Consider the following 22596-nt stretch of genomic DNA (forward strand, 5'->3'; position numbering starts at 1 on the left):
AAAGGAATGGTGGCTTAGTTACCTTTATCAGCTCTGAAATTGATATTCAACATAACAAAGACCTTCATTTGCCGCTGACACAGCGCAATACGAGTTTCTAAACAAGCTAATAGCTTTGTAGTTGAATCCTACATCGTGCATGAAATAAAATTATTTCGCTGCACTTATTCTTTCTCTACCGATATAACGGTTTCAAAAGAAAAATGAAAATCATTTAGGTGTCTGAGCTATATCGATTGTTTCTATGGCAACCAGAAATCTTGAAGAAGCCTACGAGAAGGTAGGGAGTGGGGGGGGGGGGGGGGGAGGAGGGAGTGTAGGTTCTTTGCTCTAAACATTTCCGCTCGGTATCTCGTAGCCTACGTTCGTATTTATTTTCAATGCATAATTTTAGTGGCGACCCAATGTATTGCTATTCCGGTTCATTAAGTTGTCTAGAAGGAGAAAATTCAACTGCTTTGCGCTAATCCTCTGAAGAGATCGAAAACGAAGGACCGCAAACACGTGCATGAAACAACCACAACCTTCAGCAGTTCCGATGCTTGAATTTCCTTCAGCAAACTGAACACTCCAGTAGACATATCCAAACTCTTCTCAGATATTTCCTTAAAAGGAAAACATCGCTGCACAAGATATATTATAAGAACATGATTAAGATCTGATCAGTAACCAGACAGTGCAAGAATTGTCAAAATGGATAGTGCGGGCTTTCCATGGAGTCTGATTGTAATACCCATTTTGTTATCTGCTGTCAGTGCAACCATCTCGAGAACAACGCCAGGCGCTAACTTATCCCAAGTTTCTCCATCGCAGAAGGCCAGTTGTCAAAACATGTATAATTATAACAACTTTTACTCTGGGTCGAGCAAGAAGATCGAAACCTTGCTTACTGAAGTGAGGAAGGAGTTGATCCGGATGAGAAACGAAGTTAAGTCCTTCAAAGAAAACAAAACGATTGCAACAGGTATGCAAAGTACAGTACCTATGTCGCTCGATCATATTCTTATTTTATATTGACGTTTGATTCTGTGCATTTCACGTTTCTAGCATCCATCAGAGCGATGGCATTGGGTCTACCCTATGTTGCCAAAATTAGATTACTAACAATACAAATGGGCATAACGTTATATTTTCATTCCAGTTAGTTTGAAATTTACAAAGTTGCGCCACTGGAAAATATCAGATTTTATAGAAGGGCCGAAAAAAATAATCAAGTCACTGAACTCAATCTTCAATATTTTATCTCTGTGCAGAGGCGATCTCCACTGACATCGCTTAAGAGCGAAGGACGGGAGAACTCTTAGATTTCTTTGAGGAAAAGATCATGACGTAAAATTAAAACAAATAACCCCAGCAAAACTATATATTCATTTTAAGTGCGCTAGCCGGCTGTGGTTAAAAGAAATGCTAACAGTTTCACATCTTGAATTAAAGAAATGAAAATGATCAGAATATGTGCTTATCATTGAGTTATTTTTTTGTGAAAAAAACACCTCTTCGTCGACGCGTCAGGGATATGTTATGGACGGGTCAATGGATGAGTGAGTGACTGAGTGAGTGAGTGAGAGGTGTATGTATGCAAGTGAAGAATAATCATCGCAGTAAATTTCCAATTTAAGCAGATGGAAAGAAGAAGCCTGAAAAAAATCAGGGCTTCAACGGGATTCGAACCCATGACCTCCGCGATACCGGTGCGATGCTCTACCAACTGAGCTATGAAGCCACACATTGGGAGCGAGGTCAATTAATTGAGTTCATATCTTCCCATAAGGAGTGAAATGATGTAGATGAAGTGAAGAATAATCATCGCAGTAAATTTTCCAATTTAAGCAATTGCATCTACAACTGCAGTTCAAGTATGAATTATTTCATATATACTTTACATCAGATGTATGTATGACACACCAATCAGATTTGATCTACTATGAACAGCCAATCAAATTTCTTGTTGTAAAGGTAAATGGTGTGTGAGAAGATTTGATCCCGATACAGTTCAGAATGGCCATATTTATTCTTCAATAAAAGAGGAGGAAGTATTCACATACTGGGCTTACTTCGACATTTTCTGTGGGTTAGGCTGAGATTTTGTGGGCGGGTTTGATAATCATTTCCAATTGGATAATTAGTCAAAGAAACACAGTGTTTGGCATATAACTACTATGCGATGAAGGGTGAGCTTTTCCCATTACATAAGGTTTTGAAATAAATGAGTCTTAGCCGCTCTACTACTAGGTTTAAGATGCGGATGAAAAAAATGTTGATGTGGTTTCTATGATAGGAACAATTGTATTTTAGGGCGGGGGGGGGGGCGGAATGCACTACTGGGAATGTGATGAGGTTGTGACCAGGTTCAAATCGTTTGCGTGTTGTATTGAAGCTTACATTTGTAAATGTTGTTGCATAGTTCGTAATGAGTGTTCCGGGCGTGTCGTTAATTTCAACATCCATTGATAAGTTTCAAAGTGAAAAGCGAAGAGACTACGATTAATTTTGTTAACAGAAAAAAAAGATATTATTCTGTGACGATTTTACAATTATAAAGGCTCTTGTTTACTACTGGAATGAAAAGATACGTTTTAAATGAAACTTTTCTCTTCAATGTCATCAGGGTTTTCGCTTTTTCACATTAATAGCCAGCACGAATTGTAGTAGAAGAAAAAGGAAATTATACGAGGTCTTGGGCGTTTTATTGTATGAAACACAAGGACTTTGGTAATTGAAAAATAACGAGTGACGTGTATGTTGCCGGTTTGTGATTTTTAGTCCGGTCTGGAGGGGAGTGTGACAGTTACATACATACATTGGGTTGTTTTAGAGTGCACAATTTTCAGTGTAATGGTGGCTAGTTATGAACGAGATGAGTCTTGAGTTTTGAAGCAGCCCATGAGTTAGCAGTATGCAAATGAGACGAGATATTTTTATCCTTAGTTACAACGGTAACTTGATACTGTTGTTTTTAACAAGGAGTAAGTTCAACTAGAGGTCACGAATCGTCGCTTCTAGTTCTTATATAGACCCCATGATGTTTTAGAGGAGACGAGACTATTTAGATTTGAAACAATTCTAACGTTTACAATAGTAAGTTGGAGGTAACGATTGTTTTGTTCTTATTGCATGCAAATATAACGAGATATTTTTATTTTTTAGTTACAGAGGGTAATTTGACACTCTTGTTTTTCACAGGGGAGTAAATTCAATTAGAGCCGACTAATCGTCACCACTTGTTCCCATGAGATGTTTACTATCTTTAGTTACAAATGGTAACTTAACACTTTTGTTTTTCATATGGGAGTAAATTCAAGTAGAGCTTACAAGTTATCGGCTATTGTTCCCAGGATTTTAAACAAAAAAGAAGCTTTCAATTCTAGACCGTTTTCACGTCTCAACAGTAGCAATTTAATAGTTTTATTTGATGACCTTCATTTCAGACCGATATTTTTAAAGGTAAAAGTATGAAAACTGTTCAAATGTTCTTTGAAGACTGCGTGGCGTCAAGTTAAAGAGCAATTTAATTAAATCAGACTTTCAACGTGTCAGAGAGGTTTTTTTCTCTTTCTTTCTATTTTTGTGAAGTAGTGTTGTTGTGTTGTGTTGTGTAAAAAGAGTAAACTTACGACTCGTTTAAAATGTGAAAAGTTCTCTTAACTTGAGTATTTTTGAGCAAAAATTCCGCTTAGGGGCTGGAAGCCGGGCCGGGCTATGTGATCGGTGAGTGAGGGAGTTATGCGTGTGCGCGTGTCACACCAATCACAGTGTGGGTTGTACCAAAGAACGAATCAAATTGCCTGTTAGAAAATAAGATGGTATCTACATTAATCTGGAGACGTGTCAGATTACTGTAGTTTGTTCAGTCAAACATTTTACATGTCATCGATTTAGCATTATGGAGGGAGAATTACATAAGGAAAGTATTTTCTGTGACGCTCAGCTGCTTACAACGCACGCGCTGTCAGCTAAAGGCCCAACACTAAATTGTGATTCGAGCGTTTGTTTTGGACGGGCTAGTTTTGTTGACCGAAGTAAAAATTGTAGGAAGGACAATGTTATTATGAAGTTATTTGTGTGGTTATTACAAAGAGTTGCAGAAATGGTAAGAAATTTCGTTGATTGTGTCATGGCCTACTTTGCGTCGAAGTTGGTTGGGAATATTTCGAATAGTAAGTGTGGTGTCATACAAGATTTTTGCCGTGGTAGTCGCATGTAAGAAAGAGGATCGCAGAGAAACAATTGTAGGCGTTCAGCGAGACATGGATATTGGTAAAGCTGCAGGTCCTGTTGTTCAAACTGAGTATGTGTGGGGAAAGGTATCAACAAAGATTCGAAGTGTTAGTTTATTGAAACTTAGAGAGAGAGCAGTGTTTCCTAGATGTGAAACAAGTGAACGATTGTGCCTAAAGCTAGGGATTTCAAGCTCATGTGTTCGATCGATTACAATAATTATTTGGAGGGAACAAGATGCTCTGCAAATGATTTAAAAGGTGCAAGATCGAGATATTGTATTTTCGCGTGTAGCGGAGGATGCAAAAGGATGACTGAAAGACGTAATCTTAGATGTCGAGAACCTTTAAGAATTTTCCAAGGTCGTCTTTACTTTACAAGTTCAGAAAAATTAGTATTCGAAAGGAGCCCGTCTGTTTCAAGTATTTCGTTGGGATATCAGCTAAAACGGAGAAAAGGAAGAAGAAAACTAGTGAGACAATCTCAGATAGTGCAGAGTGCAATTGATAACTCTGGCACAGTAGTCCCATAAGTACTCATCCCCGCTCGGTTCACTTCCGGTTTGTATCTACCTTGGTAGTCTGCTAGGGCTTTCCCCTTAGTAGTGTATATGTTTCAAGGTTGTATTTTCACTCAAGGTCCAAAAATTGCGTACAATAACTGTTTGTCGCGACAGCTTTTAAATTTTACTCTGGTGTTTTACGATGATTTTCATTCATTTTAAATTCCATAATACGTTGAACAAACGTGATAATCTAGCTCATCGCGCCAACTTTGTGACTTGATACTTTTGTTTTCCTCGCAAAGGTACGTAGCATGGAACCCTTGTTTTGTCCAAAACACACGGAAGATGTACTTGTTTTGCAAAATTTCTTGTCACCGATGAACAAGAACCGATTTAATTATCAGATAACCACGGAATACCACTTTCTTTTTCTGTTGCCACCTTTATTGTTAACAATAAAACAATTCAAAATTAATACACAACAATACTGATTGATACAACTGAGAAGCGTTTCAGCGAGACTGAGTATTGAAGGTAAACAGCGCTACTTGGCCGATATTGTCCTGCATCGGTGAACGAGTCTCCTCGAAGACTGATTAAATTAATTTGCGCTTTCATTAGGTGCCACGGAGTCTCCAGCAATATTTGCGCACTTTCCTGGTTTCTTTTGTCACAAATTCACATTTTGCAGAATATTAAAGCCATTAACTCGGGAGGTTTTTGGTCTCACTTTCAGACGCAATTAAGGCCAGAAATAAACAAGCCGCTAAGGAGAAGCCATACATTTCCCTTCTTTATTTAAACCCTGGCAAACATACTATTGTAGTTTGAAAACAGCAAATGATATTTGTTGAGCCGACCTGCGGATAATTCTAGAAGATACGTTTCACTTTTGTAGTAAAAGGGACAAGTGGCGCTACCTGACATCACATGGCGTATGAAAACCGCGTGGAAACATAGTATATAACACTTACGATGCTAGAAGCATGCGTCTTACACGTTGGGTTCTACCATAAGGAAAAGCACTAAACATTTGTGCGTGATCCCGTATGCAATGTATCCTCCAACTAATATAAGAAACTAACTAATCTTCGCAGGCGTTTAGAGCAAATTGGTTTTGTTCTAAAGAGAATAGTACCACAAGGAGAGCAAAGGGTTACTTGAAACAAATACATAGCTTTGCGATGCTCACTCCTAACTGACGTAGATGGAACATGTTTTACGTGGGGTACACATGTATCTTTCCCCCTCACCCCCACCATGCCCACTTCCTTGCCTCCGGACTAATTAATTAGTTGAAATTAATTAATTAAACAAACATTAAAGTTTACACCTTAGCGCCATAGTGCCTTAGTTACATAGTGCCTTAGCGGCAGGCAGGCCCCCAAAACCATCCCAATAGTGCACTCTGCACTAAAAAGGGCACATAGTTAGCTTAATAAGAGAAGGAAGAGAGTCGTTATGAAGAATCGTTGTGAAGTATTTAGGGATAACAATCATCAAAGTTTGTACAAGAATATTAAACTCTATAATGAGATTGCAGTGACTCCGGGTCCAGTATAAGTGAATAAGGTACCCTTATTAAGAGTTCACCGAGCGCTGCTACCTCCAGGGGCTTTTAATTCACAAAAAAACAACAACAACAACAATTCTTGCACGCCTTGCGTGCCTATGTTTTTCTTTAGTTTACAAGAACTGTGCTGAAGTCTACAAGGCTGGTAAACGAATAAGCGGTGTTTATACTATCAAACCTGATGGTGCTGGAGCCTTTGATGTGTTTTGTGACCAAACAACAGCCGGTGGGGGGTGTACAGTGTTCCAGAAGAGACTGGATGGCTCGGTTGATTTCTACCGCGGTTGGGATGACTACAAACGAGGCTTCGGAAATCTGAACGGTGAATTTTGGCTCGGATTGGACAAGATTCATCGTCTGACAGACCTCACTGCGTTCGGTCTGTACTCACGACCACGGTCAAGATTCTCCCATACAGACCTCCTGCTCAGTTAATAAGAGCTAAATATTAAAAAGCGCTAGCTTTAAATGCAATTTTATTCCAAAGTTTTCAACGAGATTTACTTGTTTTATGTCTGTCGCCATTGTGTAATTTTCCCTTTTTATGTGATTTTTGTAGGAACTGCTGGCGACTCTCTTACCTATCACCGTGGCTCTGCGTTCTCCACCAAAGATCGTGACAATGACAAGAATTCTGGCAGCTGTGCTACGATTCGTAAGGGCGCCTGGTGGTTCAATAGCTGTGATGAAGCCGACCTGAATGGTGAATATCTTCACGGCCAACATTCTTCTCCCTGGAAAGGTGTCCTCTGGTATCACTGGAAAGGAAAAAACTACTCCGTTAAACGAGCTGAGATGAAGATCAAACCAGTTAAAAACTAGAACCAAGTGTACTTGTACGGCTTTTAAATGGCATTAGTCACTTGATTCCTGAATTTAGTGAGCTTTTTTATAGCCTGATTTTCTTGTGCCACTCTATCACTGCGTGATTTGATCATCAGGTCTAAAATGATTTCTTAAGAGTACCTGCCTGTAAAAATCAGGCAAATTCTTAATTTCGCGGCAAGAGGTAAATGTCTCAGGTATTTTCGCTCCGGAACATCTTTATGTGGCCCTATCCAGGGTAAGGTGCCGAGAAGCGATTCAAGTCGTGGGCTTCCGTAAGAGCAAGATAATTGCACTTCCGCTGTGCGTTAAAGATTTTTCGACCCGCCTTGTAGCTTTAGACAATGGCACACACCTTGAGGTAAACAATCTCGCCTGTTGCCGGGAGGAAACAATAAATTTGATGTATTCCAACAATGAGGAAAACCTGTTGGATGACGTTGATGACCTTTGTGATGACGTATTTTCAGAGGAGGATATCCGGGAGTTGGATCAAATTGTGAATGGATTTTTTGATCAAGAGATAGAGGAACGTGGCACCGAGGAAGAAGTAGACCTTCGTGAGGTACTTGAAAATTTAAGTTTCGAAGAAGAGCTAAGTAAGCCACCAGAAACTTTCTACATCCTTTCGTTTATATCTGCTTTTAAAAACGCTAGCTTCCATGCAAAGCAAACGCATTCGCTTGCATATCGCAAAAACACTCTATTTGATGCAATGCTAACGCCCGACTGCATTGATCCTGGAGAGTGCTTTGTCAAAATTAATCCGGAATCGACTGCATAACTGCATTAGGAAAGTTTTAGAGCCACACAGAAACGAGACTCTAAAAGGAAAGTACTTTAGAGCGCACTTTTCCGACGTGCATCTTTTAATTTTGAGTTCTGAACTGGAGAAAGAATTTCTTACTATTTTTGGAATTCCTCAAAGCCAAAAAAAGAAGGAACATTGGAGCATAGACAAGGCTGCATTCTGGAGACCTCACCCTAAACTCAACAATCTCCCTGTTGTCCAAGATCCACTTCTCAGTTACTAGTTCTACAGAACTTCTCTTAAGAATTTCCCCATTCGAGCAAGGAAATCCTTTACAAATGTCTACTTTAGAAAGCACAGAAAAAAGAATATCGAGAGAACCCTTCTTTGAAAGCTCTGATACAATGTTGTCGATATTTTCTTTGGAAACTATCTTTCCCACAACTTTCAGTTCGAAGGACCAATCTTTAAAAATAGCAACTTCTTGCAGAACTTTACGGTCATTACATAGTAAAGGAACAACTCTAATGAACTCTACTGCATTCGCACTGACATTTGATTTTAACCACTCAGGGTGACTGTAGTTGAGGGCAAAAGAAGACCACGATGGAATGTCAGGTGGACAAGAGTCGCAGACAAGGGGATAATTATTCTCCTTTAGCCCAAGATAGACACGAGTAGCTGGCTTCCCTCGTTCAGTTCTTCGTTTGGTTTTCGTGACATTTGGGAAGACCTTTCTAATTACACGACCAAATGCACTCGCATCTACTGGCTTCAAATCCGGGCAGTTTTCTTTCGCCTGCCAACCATTCGCCAAATATGGGCACATAATTTCTTTCATTCGCCTCACTGTAGTTTTCAACCAGCCTAGTTTAAGTCGAGAAAAATTTTTTTCACTGCCTGACTGACGCGTACACCATCGATCTTCATTAAAATTCGAGTAGCGAACTAAGCCTCTTGAACTTTTGTACTCACCATTCCGTTATTTTAAGTTTGTTTCTCGACTCAATGTTGATTCCTTCACATTCCACAGCGCTGGCTGAATTATTTTTCAAAACATTTGCAACATTAAGAGGAGGCCATTGGTCCGCCATGTTGCAACACTTTGAAAGCACGTCACGAAACCCGCATTTTGACTTCCGATCTCTCTTTCACATCCTATTTCCGTTCCCTCCAACTGGCAGAGACATACGACGAAAGCTAGTCAGAAGTTTCATCCCTTGTCACTTTATTATCCTCGGTGAGCGATCGGCTACCTCCGAGAATTTGCGAATTTTCCCGCCCGTCCCAGACTTCCGTAATTTCGGCTCCAGACCTCGCACTAGCACACCGCGCGCGTATTAAAGCTTCAAAATGGCCGCCACAAAACACAAAACACGCGCGATAAAGGTAGGTTCATCTTTTATTCATGTTCTAAACGGATGTGAGGGCTTCCTGTGAGCTAGTCAGAAGTTTCATCCCTTGTCACTTTATTATCCTCGGTGAGCGATCGGCTACCTCCGAGAATTTGCGAATTTTCCCGCCCGTCCCAGACTTCCGTAATTTCGGCTCCAGACCTCGCACTAGCACACCGCGCGCGTATTAAAAATTCAAAATGGCCGTCACAAAACACAAAACACGCGCGATAAAGGTAGGTTCATCTTTTATTCGTGTTCTAAACGGATGTGAGGGCTCCCTGTGCGTAAGCTTACAACTAGCGTGAGCAGATCTTATTATTCATTCCCAGCGCGAGATTGAAGTCTTGTTTTCGACCCTGAAAAACCCACCTTTTCCGTTAGCTCAGGGCATAAAACTACGTATAAGCGCCCTGGTACGTATTCCCTGCCTTATTCCCTGCCATCGCTGTGAAAAATACGCAAGAGAATCTCTCAACTCTCACCATTTGATCACGCAACGTGACAACATCCACGCAAGAGCCCCCGACATGTGCGTGGATCCGCGCGGATATATGACGTCAGGATGGCGCAATTTGTTCTAAAAATAAAACAATTGTCCCATATCATAGGTGCGCGCGGATCCCGAGACTTACGGTCTCCGTCCCCGATTATGGCTCCTGGTCAAAAGGAAAAAAAAACAATCAAAGGCGCTTGCCTTGCCCGATAATCCGTCGAGGTATATCGGGCTGCAGCTTCCATAAATACTCTTTTAATCCTCTTTTAAGCGCCCCCCCCCCCTCTCAAATAAGCCCTCCTTTTTCCGAGGAAGAAAGTTATTAAGCTCCCCTTTCCTTTAAGCCCCCCTCCCCCGCCCCCCTTATTCCACACAATCACGTTAATGAATAATAGACTGTATCTGTAATGTAATCAGGACTGTAACACTTCATGTGGACTGATCCGGTATGGTTTATTCACGTGCTGAAGGTTCGAATTTGTTTTTATTCTTTGGGTGCATGACCTCCAACTTCATGTGCTTGAACTTTTCCACTCAAATCTCCATATTAGACAGTCATTGCCCCGGTCCAAAACAGGAAATAGGTGAGCGTAACCATAGTCTGTGTCTTCCTCTTTTTTGATGCCGGTAATGCGTTTCGCTAGGAATTAAATGAGCTCCCTCTCTCTCATAAGCCCCCCTTAAAAGTGCTTAAAATAAATAAGTCCCCCGGGAACGGAGGATTTACGGTAATCCATTCCTGTGGAATATTTGCGTAGTTATTTGTTTACGTGCTTCTATGTCTTACTAATCTATCTCTTCGCTGAAAAAAGTGGGAGGGGGGTAAAGCTTCCCGGCCCCACCCCCCCCAATGCGCGGTGCTTGTATGCAGCGCCAATGAACAAACAAAGTGACATTCAGTAACAACGTCTTAAGATTATTCACGACAAGAAAAAGGTTCTCGCTCAGTTTGAAGTAAACACCGCGTTATCTGTTGCGGTTGGCTTGAACTGGCTGAGCCAAAGAAATATTTAGAGTCGAAAAGGTAATGTTCTCATTCGAAATGCAAGAACACAAAAAGAAAGATGCTTACCAAGTGGTCAGGATCTGTGTAAATATCGACAGAAAACCAACTCGATCGTTTCATTCATCAGCGATTTGTTCTCGCGATTTCTGAGGTGAATGTTACGCCTTGTAGGATTTTCTTATTACTGATGTTCAGTCGTCTGAATCAGGCAGAAATTCATCCTACACTAAACACAATTTCACTGCGTAAAGGAAACCTTGGCTCCAGTTTAGTTCAGAAGCTGTTCTAAGGAGTAAGTCGTCAAACTCGATGTTGAAATATAACAATTCGTATTTCAAACGACGGGTATTGTCAAATAAAGGCAAAACTGAATTGAAAGGGAACTGAATGGGTTTTTTGTTTGTTTGGGTTTTCCTTTCGTAAAACAATACATCGTCTCTATGCTAATTCGAAAGTAAATTAGGAATAACTGATAAACATGGAGTCGGGCGTAATTCTAATGTCAATAACAGTTCACACGATCCACGGTACAAAGATAAAGCAGTCAGGACAAAAAAGGGTTTTTTAATATGTTTCCAACGACGTCACATCGAGAGGAAAAATTTGCAATAAAGAATTCGTTACGTAAGTAATCCCTTATAACAATGAAAGTAAATTGACTTATTTATCACTGCTGTCAAATTCATGTACATTTAATGTTTAAACAAGGCTCCCTGTCTCTTCTTCACCACGAAAGCAAAATCTTGCAGAAAGTTTTTTTCGCTGATTTATAGCAATCAGAAAGCATCTTTTTTTGTATTTTTGTTATAGGACCGAAAAAAAAAAGTCACGCACACAAAGAAATTGGAGTTGCTGCGGGTTTCTCCATATCTGAGCTGAGGTAAGGGTCCTTTTGAGGGATCATTTGATAATTCAACGACCCACGAATGCTGACTCGCGGTATCTTAATGTTTTCTGTCAAGCATTTAAGGTGCGAAATATTGAAAAGCACGCGAAATATGAAACACAAAGTTTTTAATTCTATTAATTGTCTGAAACAATGCCGTAAAGGGGAGCCGGTATATTAATATCACCTGACTTATCCGGTGAAGTCCACGCATTTAATTTATGCTAGTTTTCAAATAAAATACTTTCAGGAAAGGTAAACAATTGACAACGAAATAGGGAAGAACAAAAGCACATGTCAGTTTGGATCATTTCTTTTCTGTTCAATTGTGAAAAACCTTCTAAAATTAGTTGCACGAAAAATCATGTCGGGTATCAAAACACTAAGTAGATGAAGCTATAAAGTGATCAAGCCAGTAGGTACGTAGTAAACCTATTGCTAGCGACGTTCGCTTCAAGTTGGGTTGAAAAGCTTTATTTCTGATCATGGCTATCCTGGGTTATCCCTACAGTCTGATGTTCGTGTTCCTTATGTTATGTGCTGTCGGCATAAGCACTAACGTCTCCCAGGTTTCTCCTACGAAGGACAAATGTCATAACATGTATACTTCCAACAATTTTTACGCAGGGCCGAACAAGAAGGTCGAAGCGTTGCTGCATGAAATAAAGCGGGAGCTCGATGAAGTGCGAGAGGACATCAAGTCTCTGAAGGAAAACAAAACGACAAGTAAAGGTTGGTAAATAGGTTTCCAGCTAAAATTGCGCAAAGTATATGAAATATTACGAAAAGTTTTTGTGATCTCTATCACAAATTCGTGTTCGCGTCTCTAGATACGGGTTGTTAACACTCAGTTGTATGAATGACTTCTCAGCTGACAAAGTTTAGGCTAGGTAAAATTCGTGGGAAAAATGTTATTATTTTATTCTCCGTTTGAGCTGTCTCAATTTTAGTTTCAGTAAAGGGGGACACTAACGGATATTTTACCTTGCAATTTTCAGTTTACAAGAACTGCGCTGAAGTCTACAAGGCTGGTAAACGAATAAGCGGTGTTTATACCATCGATCCTGATAATGCTGGAGCCTTTGATGTGTTCTGTGACCAAACAACAGCCGGTGGGGGGTGGACAGTGTTCCAGAAAAGACTGGATGGCTCGGTTGTTTTCTACCGCGGTTGGGATGACTACAAACGAGGCTTCGGAAATCTGAACGGCGAATTTTGGCTCGGACTGGACAAGATTCATCGCCTGACAAAACAACGAAGCAGGCTTCGAGTGGATCTTGAAGACACGACTGGAAAAACAGCTTACGCCGAGTACGATTTCTTTGGTGTGGCTAGCGAGAATAGCAAATACAAACTGAGTCTTGGAACTTACTCTGGTATGTGTTTTGACCCTTTTCTTCTCCAATAGCAAGTTAAAATTCTTTTCTCATTTTGGAAAATCAGCTTTAGGCACTCACCATTGTGCGACAGTACTATTAAACCAGCAGTAGCAAAATCAGTTTTATATATAATTTAAATATAGCTGGTTACTTTCGAAAGGCTCACTTTTTACAGTAACTGTTTCCCCGCAGTGTAAAATGTATGTCTGTCAACATTTTATAATTTTCCTTTTTTATTTGCTTTGTAGGAACTGCTGGTGACTCTCTTTCCTATCATCGTGGTTCAGCGTTCTCCACCAAAGATCGCGACAATGACAAGTATTCTGGCAGCTGTGCTACGATTCGTAAGGGCGCCTGGTGGTTCAACAGTTGTAACCATTCCGACCTGAATGGCGTCTACTATCACGGCCAACATTCTTCTCCCTGGGCAGGCGTACAGTGGTATCACTGGAAAGGCGCGAAGTACTCCGCTAAACGAGCTGAGATGAAAATCAAACCAGTTAAAAACTAGGACCAATGGCATTAGTCACTTGATTCCTGAATTAAGTGAGCTTTTTATAGCCTGAGTTTCTTGTGCCATTCTATCGCTGATGTGATCATAAGATTTAAAGCGATTTCTTAATAGGTGATGGGTTTATATTACTTGTGTACACCGAAGAGCAACTCGCTCCATTGTATGACTCCTTAAGAAGCAATAAAAGCTGTCGTTGTTTCATTTCATTGTCTGTCATGAATTATGAAACACTTGTCTGTTTCCCAAGCATCGAATATTTATTTTTATCTGATGATCGAACAAAAGTTTTAGTCGTTTTAGTTTGATTTTAGTTTGGTAAATTACCCACCCATTTGAGGGAAGAGAAAGTGATTGAAACAATTGCATAGCGTCAATTTTCCCAATGGTCCTTAATTCTGCTGCAAGATCAAATTTCTTTTCCCTGTTCAAAAAGCATAGCCATCAGTGTTCTTCCCATACAAAAAAGCTTGTATTTACAAATTTTCAAAATTTTACAAAGCCCATACACAATAACAGAATAAGAATGCGTTTAGATTAGCAATGCCTTTGCATTCTGACTGGTATTTCGTAGTCTTTGGTAATGTTTTGTGTACAGCAAGAAACCAGATGGGCTCATTTACTCGACTGAAGTTATTAACCTGACACTGAAATTTCTTCAAATGTTGTATATGTTGTGCTTGGATCTGAGTGAGAAGATATAATGCAACTTGTGGGAATGGAAACCTGCCTTTCAGGTCTTTTAGCATGTTTGCTGCCGTGTAATTTGATTTGGTACAGAAGAGCAACATAAGTTCGAACTTAAGGACGTTCGCGCAAAAATTAATTTTCCTGTCGCTAGTCGGATTTTTTGGAAATTGTTACTGCAGTCAGATTAATGAGTTACTTGCGTCAGAAATACAAAAAAAACATTGGGAGTCACTGACTTACGTTTCACGTAATTCAGCATAGTCTACAGGAGTTTGTGGTTAAAAAAAATCAAAGGAGAGTCAACGGAGGCAATCGATTTTAGACATATTTTGTAGAAGTGGGTCTTTTGAGAAAATAATTCCAAATGATGCCAACGTTTTCGCCACACTTAACCCTCCAAGAGGTATTTGAAACCGGAACGGAATTCGATGGTGCATTTTGCAAAAAAACTTAAACTTGTAATCGACAGATTTTCTTAATTTTTTCGCTAAACGTAGAAAAATGGGGTCACGGAACGTCCAAGATCGTTAAATCCAGGCAAAGCTATAGCAATGGCCATCTGCCCTATCATTGTTCATTTTATTACTTAGTACGCTCAATGCATGACGTGGCGTGTGAATTTTCGTGCGCAGTAAGGATGCGCGGAAGCAATTAGCGCGAATGTCCAACCTCGTCCCCAGGGCTTTCTCCACTTTCACAAGATTCATTGTGTACAGAATTACTACTGGATAAAGATTTTTCTTTGCAATTCTTGAGTCTGTTGCTTTTTTGAGTTTTCTACCAGTCAGGTAAGCAGTGAATCTCACCATTGTCTACAGTAAATAAACGGAATAAACTTGAAAAAAGTTTGAAAAAGTTGTGAAACCAGTATTACCTGATGTTGTTTCTGCATGTACTCATTACTTTGACTTCTACCTCATGATCATAACAAAAACGATAGCATTTCAACACATTTTCAAACACTGAGAAGAGGGTTCAATTTAAGGTGTTTGGTATGTGGTGAAACACTCTCCCAAGTGATATCCTGTTGGCCATTTCCGTGTCGGATACCTGGGTATCCCACACTATTGCCATCGGCTCGTGTCCGTTAATGCAAATGAGGTATCCCACACATGTACCCTTGGGTATCTATTTTTGTACTAGAGGACGCATTATCCGTGCAGATAACTAATAAGTCCTCGCAATTTTTATACTTAAGATGCATATATTGTCCGTCTGGACGAACCAGGGCAAAAATGTTCGTCTGGTTATGTGTCTCTAAGGAGTGAGAAAGAAATAAAATTGTAAATATTTGTGCTATATATTTAACATTCCACATCCAGACAACTGTCATAGCTACGATTTCCTCTGTTTTACACAAATGCAGGAATAATTGGGTTTGGAAAGGGATCATAAATATTCCAAGGCTCACAGCCAACTGAAATAACCACCTTAAAAGCTCTTTATTCGGGAACAAATAACCTCAGAAGCAAGCATCCTTTTGTATGATAAGGCAAGGAAGGATAATTGATATGATTTCTCAACAAAACCAGAGCACAAATACTTTTGGATAATAAAGGATAATTATTTTTCACCATTTTTAAGGCAGGAATTATTATTTTAAGGCAGTAAAGGATAATTGATATGATTAGGCAGTAGTTATTATTTTTAGGTATTATTTATAGGCAGTAAGTATTAGTTTTAAGGCACTGAAGGATAATTGATGTGATTTCTCAACAAAACCAGAGCACAATTATTTTTTCATTATAGTAATTACTATCATAATTGGAAAGTAAGAAATAACATGCTCAGTCAAGGTCAATCACAGATTCCAGTGTGGTCTGTTAGTTAGTAAAAAGTGAAGCCCGTTGATAAGGTGATTCCCTAGAAATAACAGTTGACGTTAGATTTTTTTCAAATTTTTTGTGGTTATTCCTAGTAATGTAGGTATTCGAAATGTGCATAAAAAACATCTGGTACGGTGCTCATTTAAGAGTCATAACTCGTCAAAGGTGCGTCAAAAATCTGTGCAATGGTACCCATTAAGTGCGTTTTTCTTTTTCTAAATGCCGCTGAATGCGTCTTCTAGGGGTGGTAAGGTTCAGGTCACGACTGAAAGGGTAAGTAAACATTTTTGGGAGTAATGTTTTTACCTGACGTTAAAATGTTTTCTTACTTATTCAGTGGAAAGGCAATGAATTATAGACTAATTTAATGCAATAAAAAAAGGTACCTTACGGTGCTTGTTTAAGAGAAAACAAGCATTTATTTCGCTGTCAAGTTTAGCTTGATGAAAATCTCTTAAGTTGTGTGTGTGCACACGCTCATGTGCGCGCGCTAATCGTGCGCAGTAGGGATGCGCAATGCAATACTGAGGAATCACCTTAATGGATGAGGCTCATTCTCTTTCCCTGGCATTTTGAGCGGAGAAAGTTGTTGTGGAATTGTCCTCGACACATCTACTATCAGGTTTAATAGCTCCGAGTGCTATGGCTGGGTAGGCCAGAAGGGAGCATTTATTATGCTCACTGCTTCCTCCATCACTATCTTTTGCAGGCAACGGGTAATCAAACTAAATGGGAGAAAAGCATAAAAAAGTTGTTTTTCCCACCTGACAGTAAAAAGCATTTACATAAGTTGCTTCAGGATCAGGTCACCAGGATGCATAACAAGACACCTGTGCATTTAGCCTCGAGACAAAGAGGTCAATAAAGGGTTCACCCCAGAGTTTTGTAACTTGTTGAAATATTTCTAGCCTGAGCATCCACTCCTTATGTGGTCAATAAAAACTTTAGACTCTCTATCAGCCTGAGTATTATTCTACCCTGAGATATGAACTGCAGAAATTTAGATTTCTCTCTCAATAAAGGAGAGCCAGATATCTTTGGCAACAGAGTCTAAGAACTGCTTTCACAATTCTCAGGACGATGATATTTGTTCATCTTTTCCTGGAGTTTTTCCCCTGGCAGTCCGTCTTTTATTACAGTGGAACCCCGCCTTACGACCACCCCGTTAATACGACCACCTAGTGATTACGGCCACTTTATTCTGTCCCAAAAAAAGCTCAATCCGTCATTTTCTTATTTAAAGAACCCCTTTAATTCGACCACCCCGTTAATGTGATCAATTTTTCATGGCCCGAAAGTGGTCCTATTAACGGGGTCCCACTGTAATTTATTGATGATGCTTGCCAGTTCTGAGTCTACAGTCGGATCAGTTTCCTCCTTTTGCAGAACCTGTTTTAAGCTGCTGAGCACTTTACTTTTACCCTCATTAGAGGGAGGATTGGACCTGTCGAGCAACTGTCCGACAGAAACGTCCAGATCTATACACTTCTGGCTTTTCCCGTTAATCTCTTCCCGCTTCTTCTTCGTGGGGTTGCTCACCCTCGTGGTCTGAATTTGGGATATATACCTCTTGAATTTCCTCGTCATAGGAAATCTCTAGGTCGCCTTTAAACGACTTACTTTTTAGCCATATTTACAGACAGTGTTGCAAATCCTTTTTCCATGGCAGCTAAGAGAGCTGTCGAAGGTCCTTCACCATGAGAAGGACCAGCCCCAATCTTGGCGCCATTTTCTACAACATTGACTTCGATGTGCATGGGCGTGTTTTGCTTCGAGAGCTATCGTGGCTTTCCTTTTTCTGTCCAGATATTTTCTTCCTCTGACGGGTATCCTTGTCGCTTTCAGGCATTCTAACGTGCTTTAGAGCGAATTATTCCTGAAAATGTTCACTAGACTTAGGGTGCTTTCCATTACGCTAAAGCTTCCGGAAAGTTCGGTCGGAGGTCAAATGGAAAGATCCGTTTCGGTTCCTTCCGACCGAAATATTCGGGATCACCTCTGGAGGTGTTTTTACTTATTTCGGTCGGACCAGTCCAACCGAAGTGTACCCTTCCATTTTTGACAAACCAGTTCATTGCCATACTTCTCTTCACTTAAGTAGGGAATTCGGAAAAGGAATAAAAATGATGGTAAGAGCCATTCCTCTTGGTTGGCCCAGTTTGTTGATAAATGTCTTTCCATTTTCCTCGGGTATTCCAACTGGTCTCCGACCGGTCGGTTTAGCATAATGGAAAGCATCCGTTTAAAAAAAAATCCTCTGCCGTGTTCCCCCGGAACGGCGTCAATACACTGAGTTCGCGCAGGCGCAATGCTATCTCATGTGAGGCTCACAAAATTCTATTGTTTCAAATAGCTATTATGTCATGCTTAGTGGGGAAATAATACTAATTAGCCTCCCTGAGCATCCATTAGTTGCCAGCTATCTGATTGAATAGACCTAGAATTCAAAATGCCCATTGCATCAAAGGTCAATATCCATCGAGTAAAAACCTTCCAGCTACTACTTCTTCTCCCCCATACACTAGCAAATAGAGCCATGTGTATTTTTTCAATATTCCATCTGCTAGAATACACATGTAGTTCGGCAAGGTATCTGTAACTCTAATGAGTGTTTTCCATTAAACCCAAATTGTTCCCGGACCTCCCCCTCCCCCCTAATGGGGCCTCAATTCTGAGCATGTCGCCCTGGTTGGTAGAGCTCTATCCCGAAAGACAATGCTGATTCGCCCTGCAGAAAACTCAGCACCTCGAATTCTACGTCTTTAAATCTATTTTTCAACAAATGTTATGATCTAAGTGGCAGAGCCGTTTGGGTTTATAACAGACAATAAAACCAATCTTGTGCTCCTTATTGTTAAATATATCATTATTGATTGGATTGTGTTTATTGGGTATGAACAAGCAGATTGCTGAAATTTCGGTCAAACGGCTGAAAAAATAAGATTTACTTACACTGTACAACAACTCTGCATTTTCGGAATATAATTTTATTTAACTAATGACCAATTTAATTCAATTTGAAAAGCCATTAAATAGATGGAGACAAAAAACAATACAAAAGGAAACAAAATTAAATTGACAGCTGCCCTTTTCCCTCCAGCCATCAGTCTTGTTCATATTAAGACAAATGCATTTGAATTTCCATTTGTCGATATCGTTTTAATTCAGATAATAAACTGCACGTCCTCACTAAAGTCAGTTTAAATGTATCGAATCGTGGTCCTTTTCGACCGTAAATACCTTCTATCAGACGATCGATTTTGAATTTAAAATAATGCCAAATGCAAATATCTGCAGATTGCTAATAATTTTTAATTGTTTATGTAACGGGAAAAAGACACTTGAAAACCAAAAACAGTATTACCAACGACGAGTTCTAGAAGCCAACAGAAAAGATTCCTAAACACTGTTCTTCGCCGAAACAGATCTGAAACTTACTCTTCTGTTTTTAACACTACGGTGGCATGGCATAAAGTAGATCACAGCTGTTGACGTAGAGATGGTCTGTTTTGAGCTGCAAACATGCGGTGAGTAATGAATAATTAAATGAAAAGTCAATTTACAAAATAAAAATAACATCACATCCAGCTAGACAGATAACGTATCATCAGTCAAGTTTTTCGATGATTTTTCGTTGGACTCACAAGTTACATGTATAAACATTCGTTACTAATTTTCATGCATCATGCTCATGACTCAGAACAGATTGGTGGACAGTTTAGTTACTAGATATGAAAGCCGTGATGTGTTTCACTCGAACAATCTTGTTCTTTCGTTCTGACTATCTGTAACTTCAATTCCGGTGTTCCACCCCATGCATATCATAAATGTTTGTTTAATGTTGTTTTGAGACAAACGTGACATAGAGTGGGGCTAGGGTTGCAAGAGACCGAAGATTTTGACTTACTCGAGGATATGTTTTGTATTCATTATTCGAGTCGGTTATTTCCACAACATTTGATTTTGTTACTGAATTCATATAATACGTATACTGATTCAGACAGCCAATGTAGGAATTAATTCTCCTCAAATTTCGCAGTTGTTTAAGTTTTGTTCTTAACCAGATAAAGAAAATTTAATAACAAAGCTCTCCTACTGCCATAACAGCCGGCATATTGAAGTGCGGTATGAATTAAAAATCGAATTCCAAGTTTGGTCTACCTTCACAACAATCTCTCTTTCTATCAAGAGTGGTCTCAACAATAAAAATGTGTTTAGCACTGCTGTGCTAATCTGTTATTGATCCGGACCGATTCTTAGAATACTTTAGGATCCACTCAGCTTGACACCCGTTATCTAAGTACCTTTCAGGACAGCAGTAAACACATTTTCACAAAGTTTCAATTCCTTCTCATGTTTTGCGATCTTCGAATCGGAGTAGGTCCACTAACAAAGTGATACAAATTTGTGATGAATACATTCACTGCAAATAATTTACCAACGATTCACAATAAGACTGATTCAATAGAAATTTTTCCTTAGAGTTTTCATGCATTTGTTTTCAAATTATTTCACAGAATCTTGAGAAATAAATAATACATCATCACCTGTACCTAGCCATAGAAGATTTCTTTATTCTTTCAACTTTTCTGCAGCCCAACCTACAATTTGCCGTTTCTAACCAATTTCAAACGAGATCGTACCTTTGTTTGTAAAATCGAGAGGGAAAAACTATCCTTCGCGATATTCAATTCAACTTGATTTATGGGAAACAAAGAAGACGAACACAACTTTTCTTGTTAGATGGAATCATTTCTTCGGGGCACTGCATGCAAATATTCTGTCCACAGATTGCGTCACTAGAACGAGAAAACTCCTGCACAAACCCACGCAAAAACAATGTTCAAAAACGTCATGCAACAGTATTGGGAGCATTCGACTGCTTTCACTGAGCTGAGTTGAGTTCAACTGTGAAACTGATAAGAATGGCTAGCCCTGGTGTTGTTTTGAGCCTGGTGTATTTGCTGTTTGCTCTCCCCTCACTAAACACAGCCACCTCTCAGAAAGAAACATACAATGATAACAACTCCGGAATTTCCAACACCCAGCAGTCCAAATGTCACAACGTCTACACTTCCAACAATTTTTACGCAGGACCGAACAAGAAGATCGAAACACTGCTTCTTGAAGTAAAGGAGGAGATCGGCGAGATTCGAGAGGAAATCAAAACCTTAAAAGAAAACAAAACGGGTGATGAAGGTAAGCGAGAGAACCTCTATTGAGGTATGTAACAGTGCTTGTGAAAAAAAACACGGTGTTTGCTTTTACCTCGCTATTTTTAAGTTTTCCACCCGTGAAAACTGTGAGGCTTGAAAGAAAATAAAGTAATCCAAGCAGCTAAAAAGCCTTTATCGTAATATGAAAAATTATGAAAATGGTAACTTAACACATATTAATGATTTCTGTGAGTTTTTCGCTTCCCTTCCTTGTTTCATCCGGTACTTTCAGAAGAGTAGACATTAACGAATCTTTATTTTGCATTTTTAGTTTACAAGAACTGTGCTGAAGTCTACAAGGTTGGTAAACGAATAAGCGGTGTTTATACCATCAACCCTGATAATGCTGGAGCCTTTGATGTGTTCTGTGACCAAACAACAGCCGGTGGGGGGTGGACAGTGTTCCAGAAGAGACTGGATGGCTCGGTTGATTTCTACCGCGGTTGGGATGACTACAAACGAGGCTTCGGAAATCTGAACGGTGAATTTTGGCTCGGACTAGACAAGATTCATCGCCTGACAAAACAACGAAGCAGGCTTCGTGTGGATCTTGAAGACACGACTGGAAAAACAGCTTATGCCGAGTACGATTTTTTTGATGTGGCTAGTGAGAATAGCAAATACAAACTGAGTCTTGGAACATACTCTGGTACGTGTTTTGAGGCTTCTTCCTCTCTATAAGCCATTCTGCGAAGATTGGTTTTCCAAAAAAAGCTTTAAATATAATTTAAATGTATTTTGGTGGCTACGAAAGCCTTACTTCCTACGCAGAAATGCAATTCCACAGTTTTCAACAGGATTGCCTCGTTTTATGTCTGTCAACCGTACCATTGTATAATTTTTCTCTTTTTATGTGACTTTGTAGGAACTGCTGGCGACTCTCTTTCCTATAGTCGTGGTTCTGCGTTCTCCACCAAAGATCGTGACAACGACAACCGCAATTCTGCCAGCTGTGCCACTCAATTCAAAGGGGCCTGGTGGTTCAATAACTGTCACTATGCCGACCTGAATGGTGAATATCTTCACGGCCAACATTCTTCTCCCTATACAGGTGTGGTCTGGCATCACTGGAAAGGTCACAGCTACTCCGCTAAACGAGCTGAGATGAAAATCAAACCAGTTAAGAACTAGGACCAATTGTACTTGTACGGGTTTTAAATGGCATCAGTCACTTAATTCCGTAATTAACTGAGATTTTCTATAGCTTGAGTAATCTTGTACCACCCTATTACTATGTGATTTGATCATCAGATCTAAAACGATTTCTTAATAGGTGATGGGTTTATATATTACTTGTGTACATGAACAACTCGCTTCATT

General features: G+C 39.7%; 2 protein-coding genes and 1 long non-coding RNA gene across 4 annotated transcripts; 2 read left to right on the top strand and 1 right to left on the bottom strand.

Moving 5' to 3' along the window:
- Nucleotides 1–683: 683 nt before the first annotated feature.
- Nucleotides 684–22440, top strand: LOC145465354 (ficolin-2-like). Of its 2 annotated transcripts, XM_081449131.1 has the most exons (4): nt 684–964; nt 21155–21259; nt 21548–21925; nt 22142–22440. In XM_081449131.1, exons 1-4 carry the CDS (start codon nt 694–696, stop codon nt 22405–22407), a joined length of 1020 nt encoding a protein of 339 aa, XP_081305257.1. In that variant the 5' UTR covers nt 684–693; the 3' UTR covers nt 22408–22440. The 2 variants fall into 2 exon arrangements, with proteins under 2 accessions (XP_081305257.1, XP_081305258.1); XM_081449132.1 differs by lacking the exons at nt 21155–21259; nt 21548–21925; nt 22142–22440 and adding exons at nt 6409–6726; nt 6856–7118.
- On the bottom strand, nt 8610–8966 carry LOC145465358 (uncharacterized). Its single transcript, XR_014041576.1, has 2 exons — nt 8848–8966; nt 8610–8739 (listed from the first exon to the last, which is right to left on the bottom strand). It is a non-coding gene; the product is annotated as an uncharacterized LOC145465358 (long non-coding RNA).
- On the top strand, nt 11566–13734 carry LOC145465355 (microfibril-associated glycoprotein 4-like). The gene is made up of 3 exons (XM_081449133.1): nt 11566–12386; nt 12653–13030; nt 13282–13734. Exons 1-3 carry the CDS (start codon nt 12140–12142, stop codon nt 13542–13544), a joined length of 888 nt encoding a protein of 295 aa, XP_081305259.1. The 5' UTR covers nt 11566–12139; the 3' UTR covers nt 13545–13734.
- Nucleotides 22441–22596: the final 156 nt, after the last annotated feature.

The sequence above is a fragment of the Orbicella franksi genome, chromosome 13, assembly GCF_964199315.1.
Source record: "Orbicella franksi chromosome 13, jaOrbFran1.1, whole genome shotgun sequence".
Classification (NCBI taxonomy): domain Eukaryota; kingdom Metazoa; phylum Cnidaria; class Anthozoa; order Scleractinia; family Merulinidae; genus Orbicella; species Orbicella franksi.

Excerpts from the sequence above, each read along its gene's own strand:
- LOC145465355 (XM_081449133.1), top strand. The coding sequence starts at position 12,140 with ATGGCTATCCTGGGTTATCCCTACAGTCTGATGTTCGTGTTCCTTATG. Across the intron at positions 12,387-12,652 it reads AAACAAAACGACAAGTAAAG|TTTACAAGAACTGCGCTGAA; the intron begins GTTGGTAAATAG and ends TGCAATTTTCAG. Across the intron at positions 13,031-13,281 it reads GAGTCTTGGAACTTACTCTG|GAACTGCTGGTGACTCTCTT; the intron begins GTATGTGTTTTG and ends TTTGCTTTGTAG.
- LOC145465354 (XM_081449131.1), top strand. The coding sequence starts at position 694 with ATGGATAGTGCGGGCTTTCCATGGAGTCTGATTGTAATACCCATTTTG. Across the intron at positions 965-21,154 it reads AAACAAAACGATTGCAACAG|GACCGAACAAGAAGATCGAA; the intron begins GTATGCAAAGTA and ends ATTTTTACGCAG. Across the intron at positions 21,926-22,141 it reads GAGTCTTGGAACATACTCTG|GAACTGCTGGCGACTCTCTT; the intron begins GTACGTGTTTTG and ends GTGACTTTGTAG.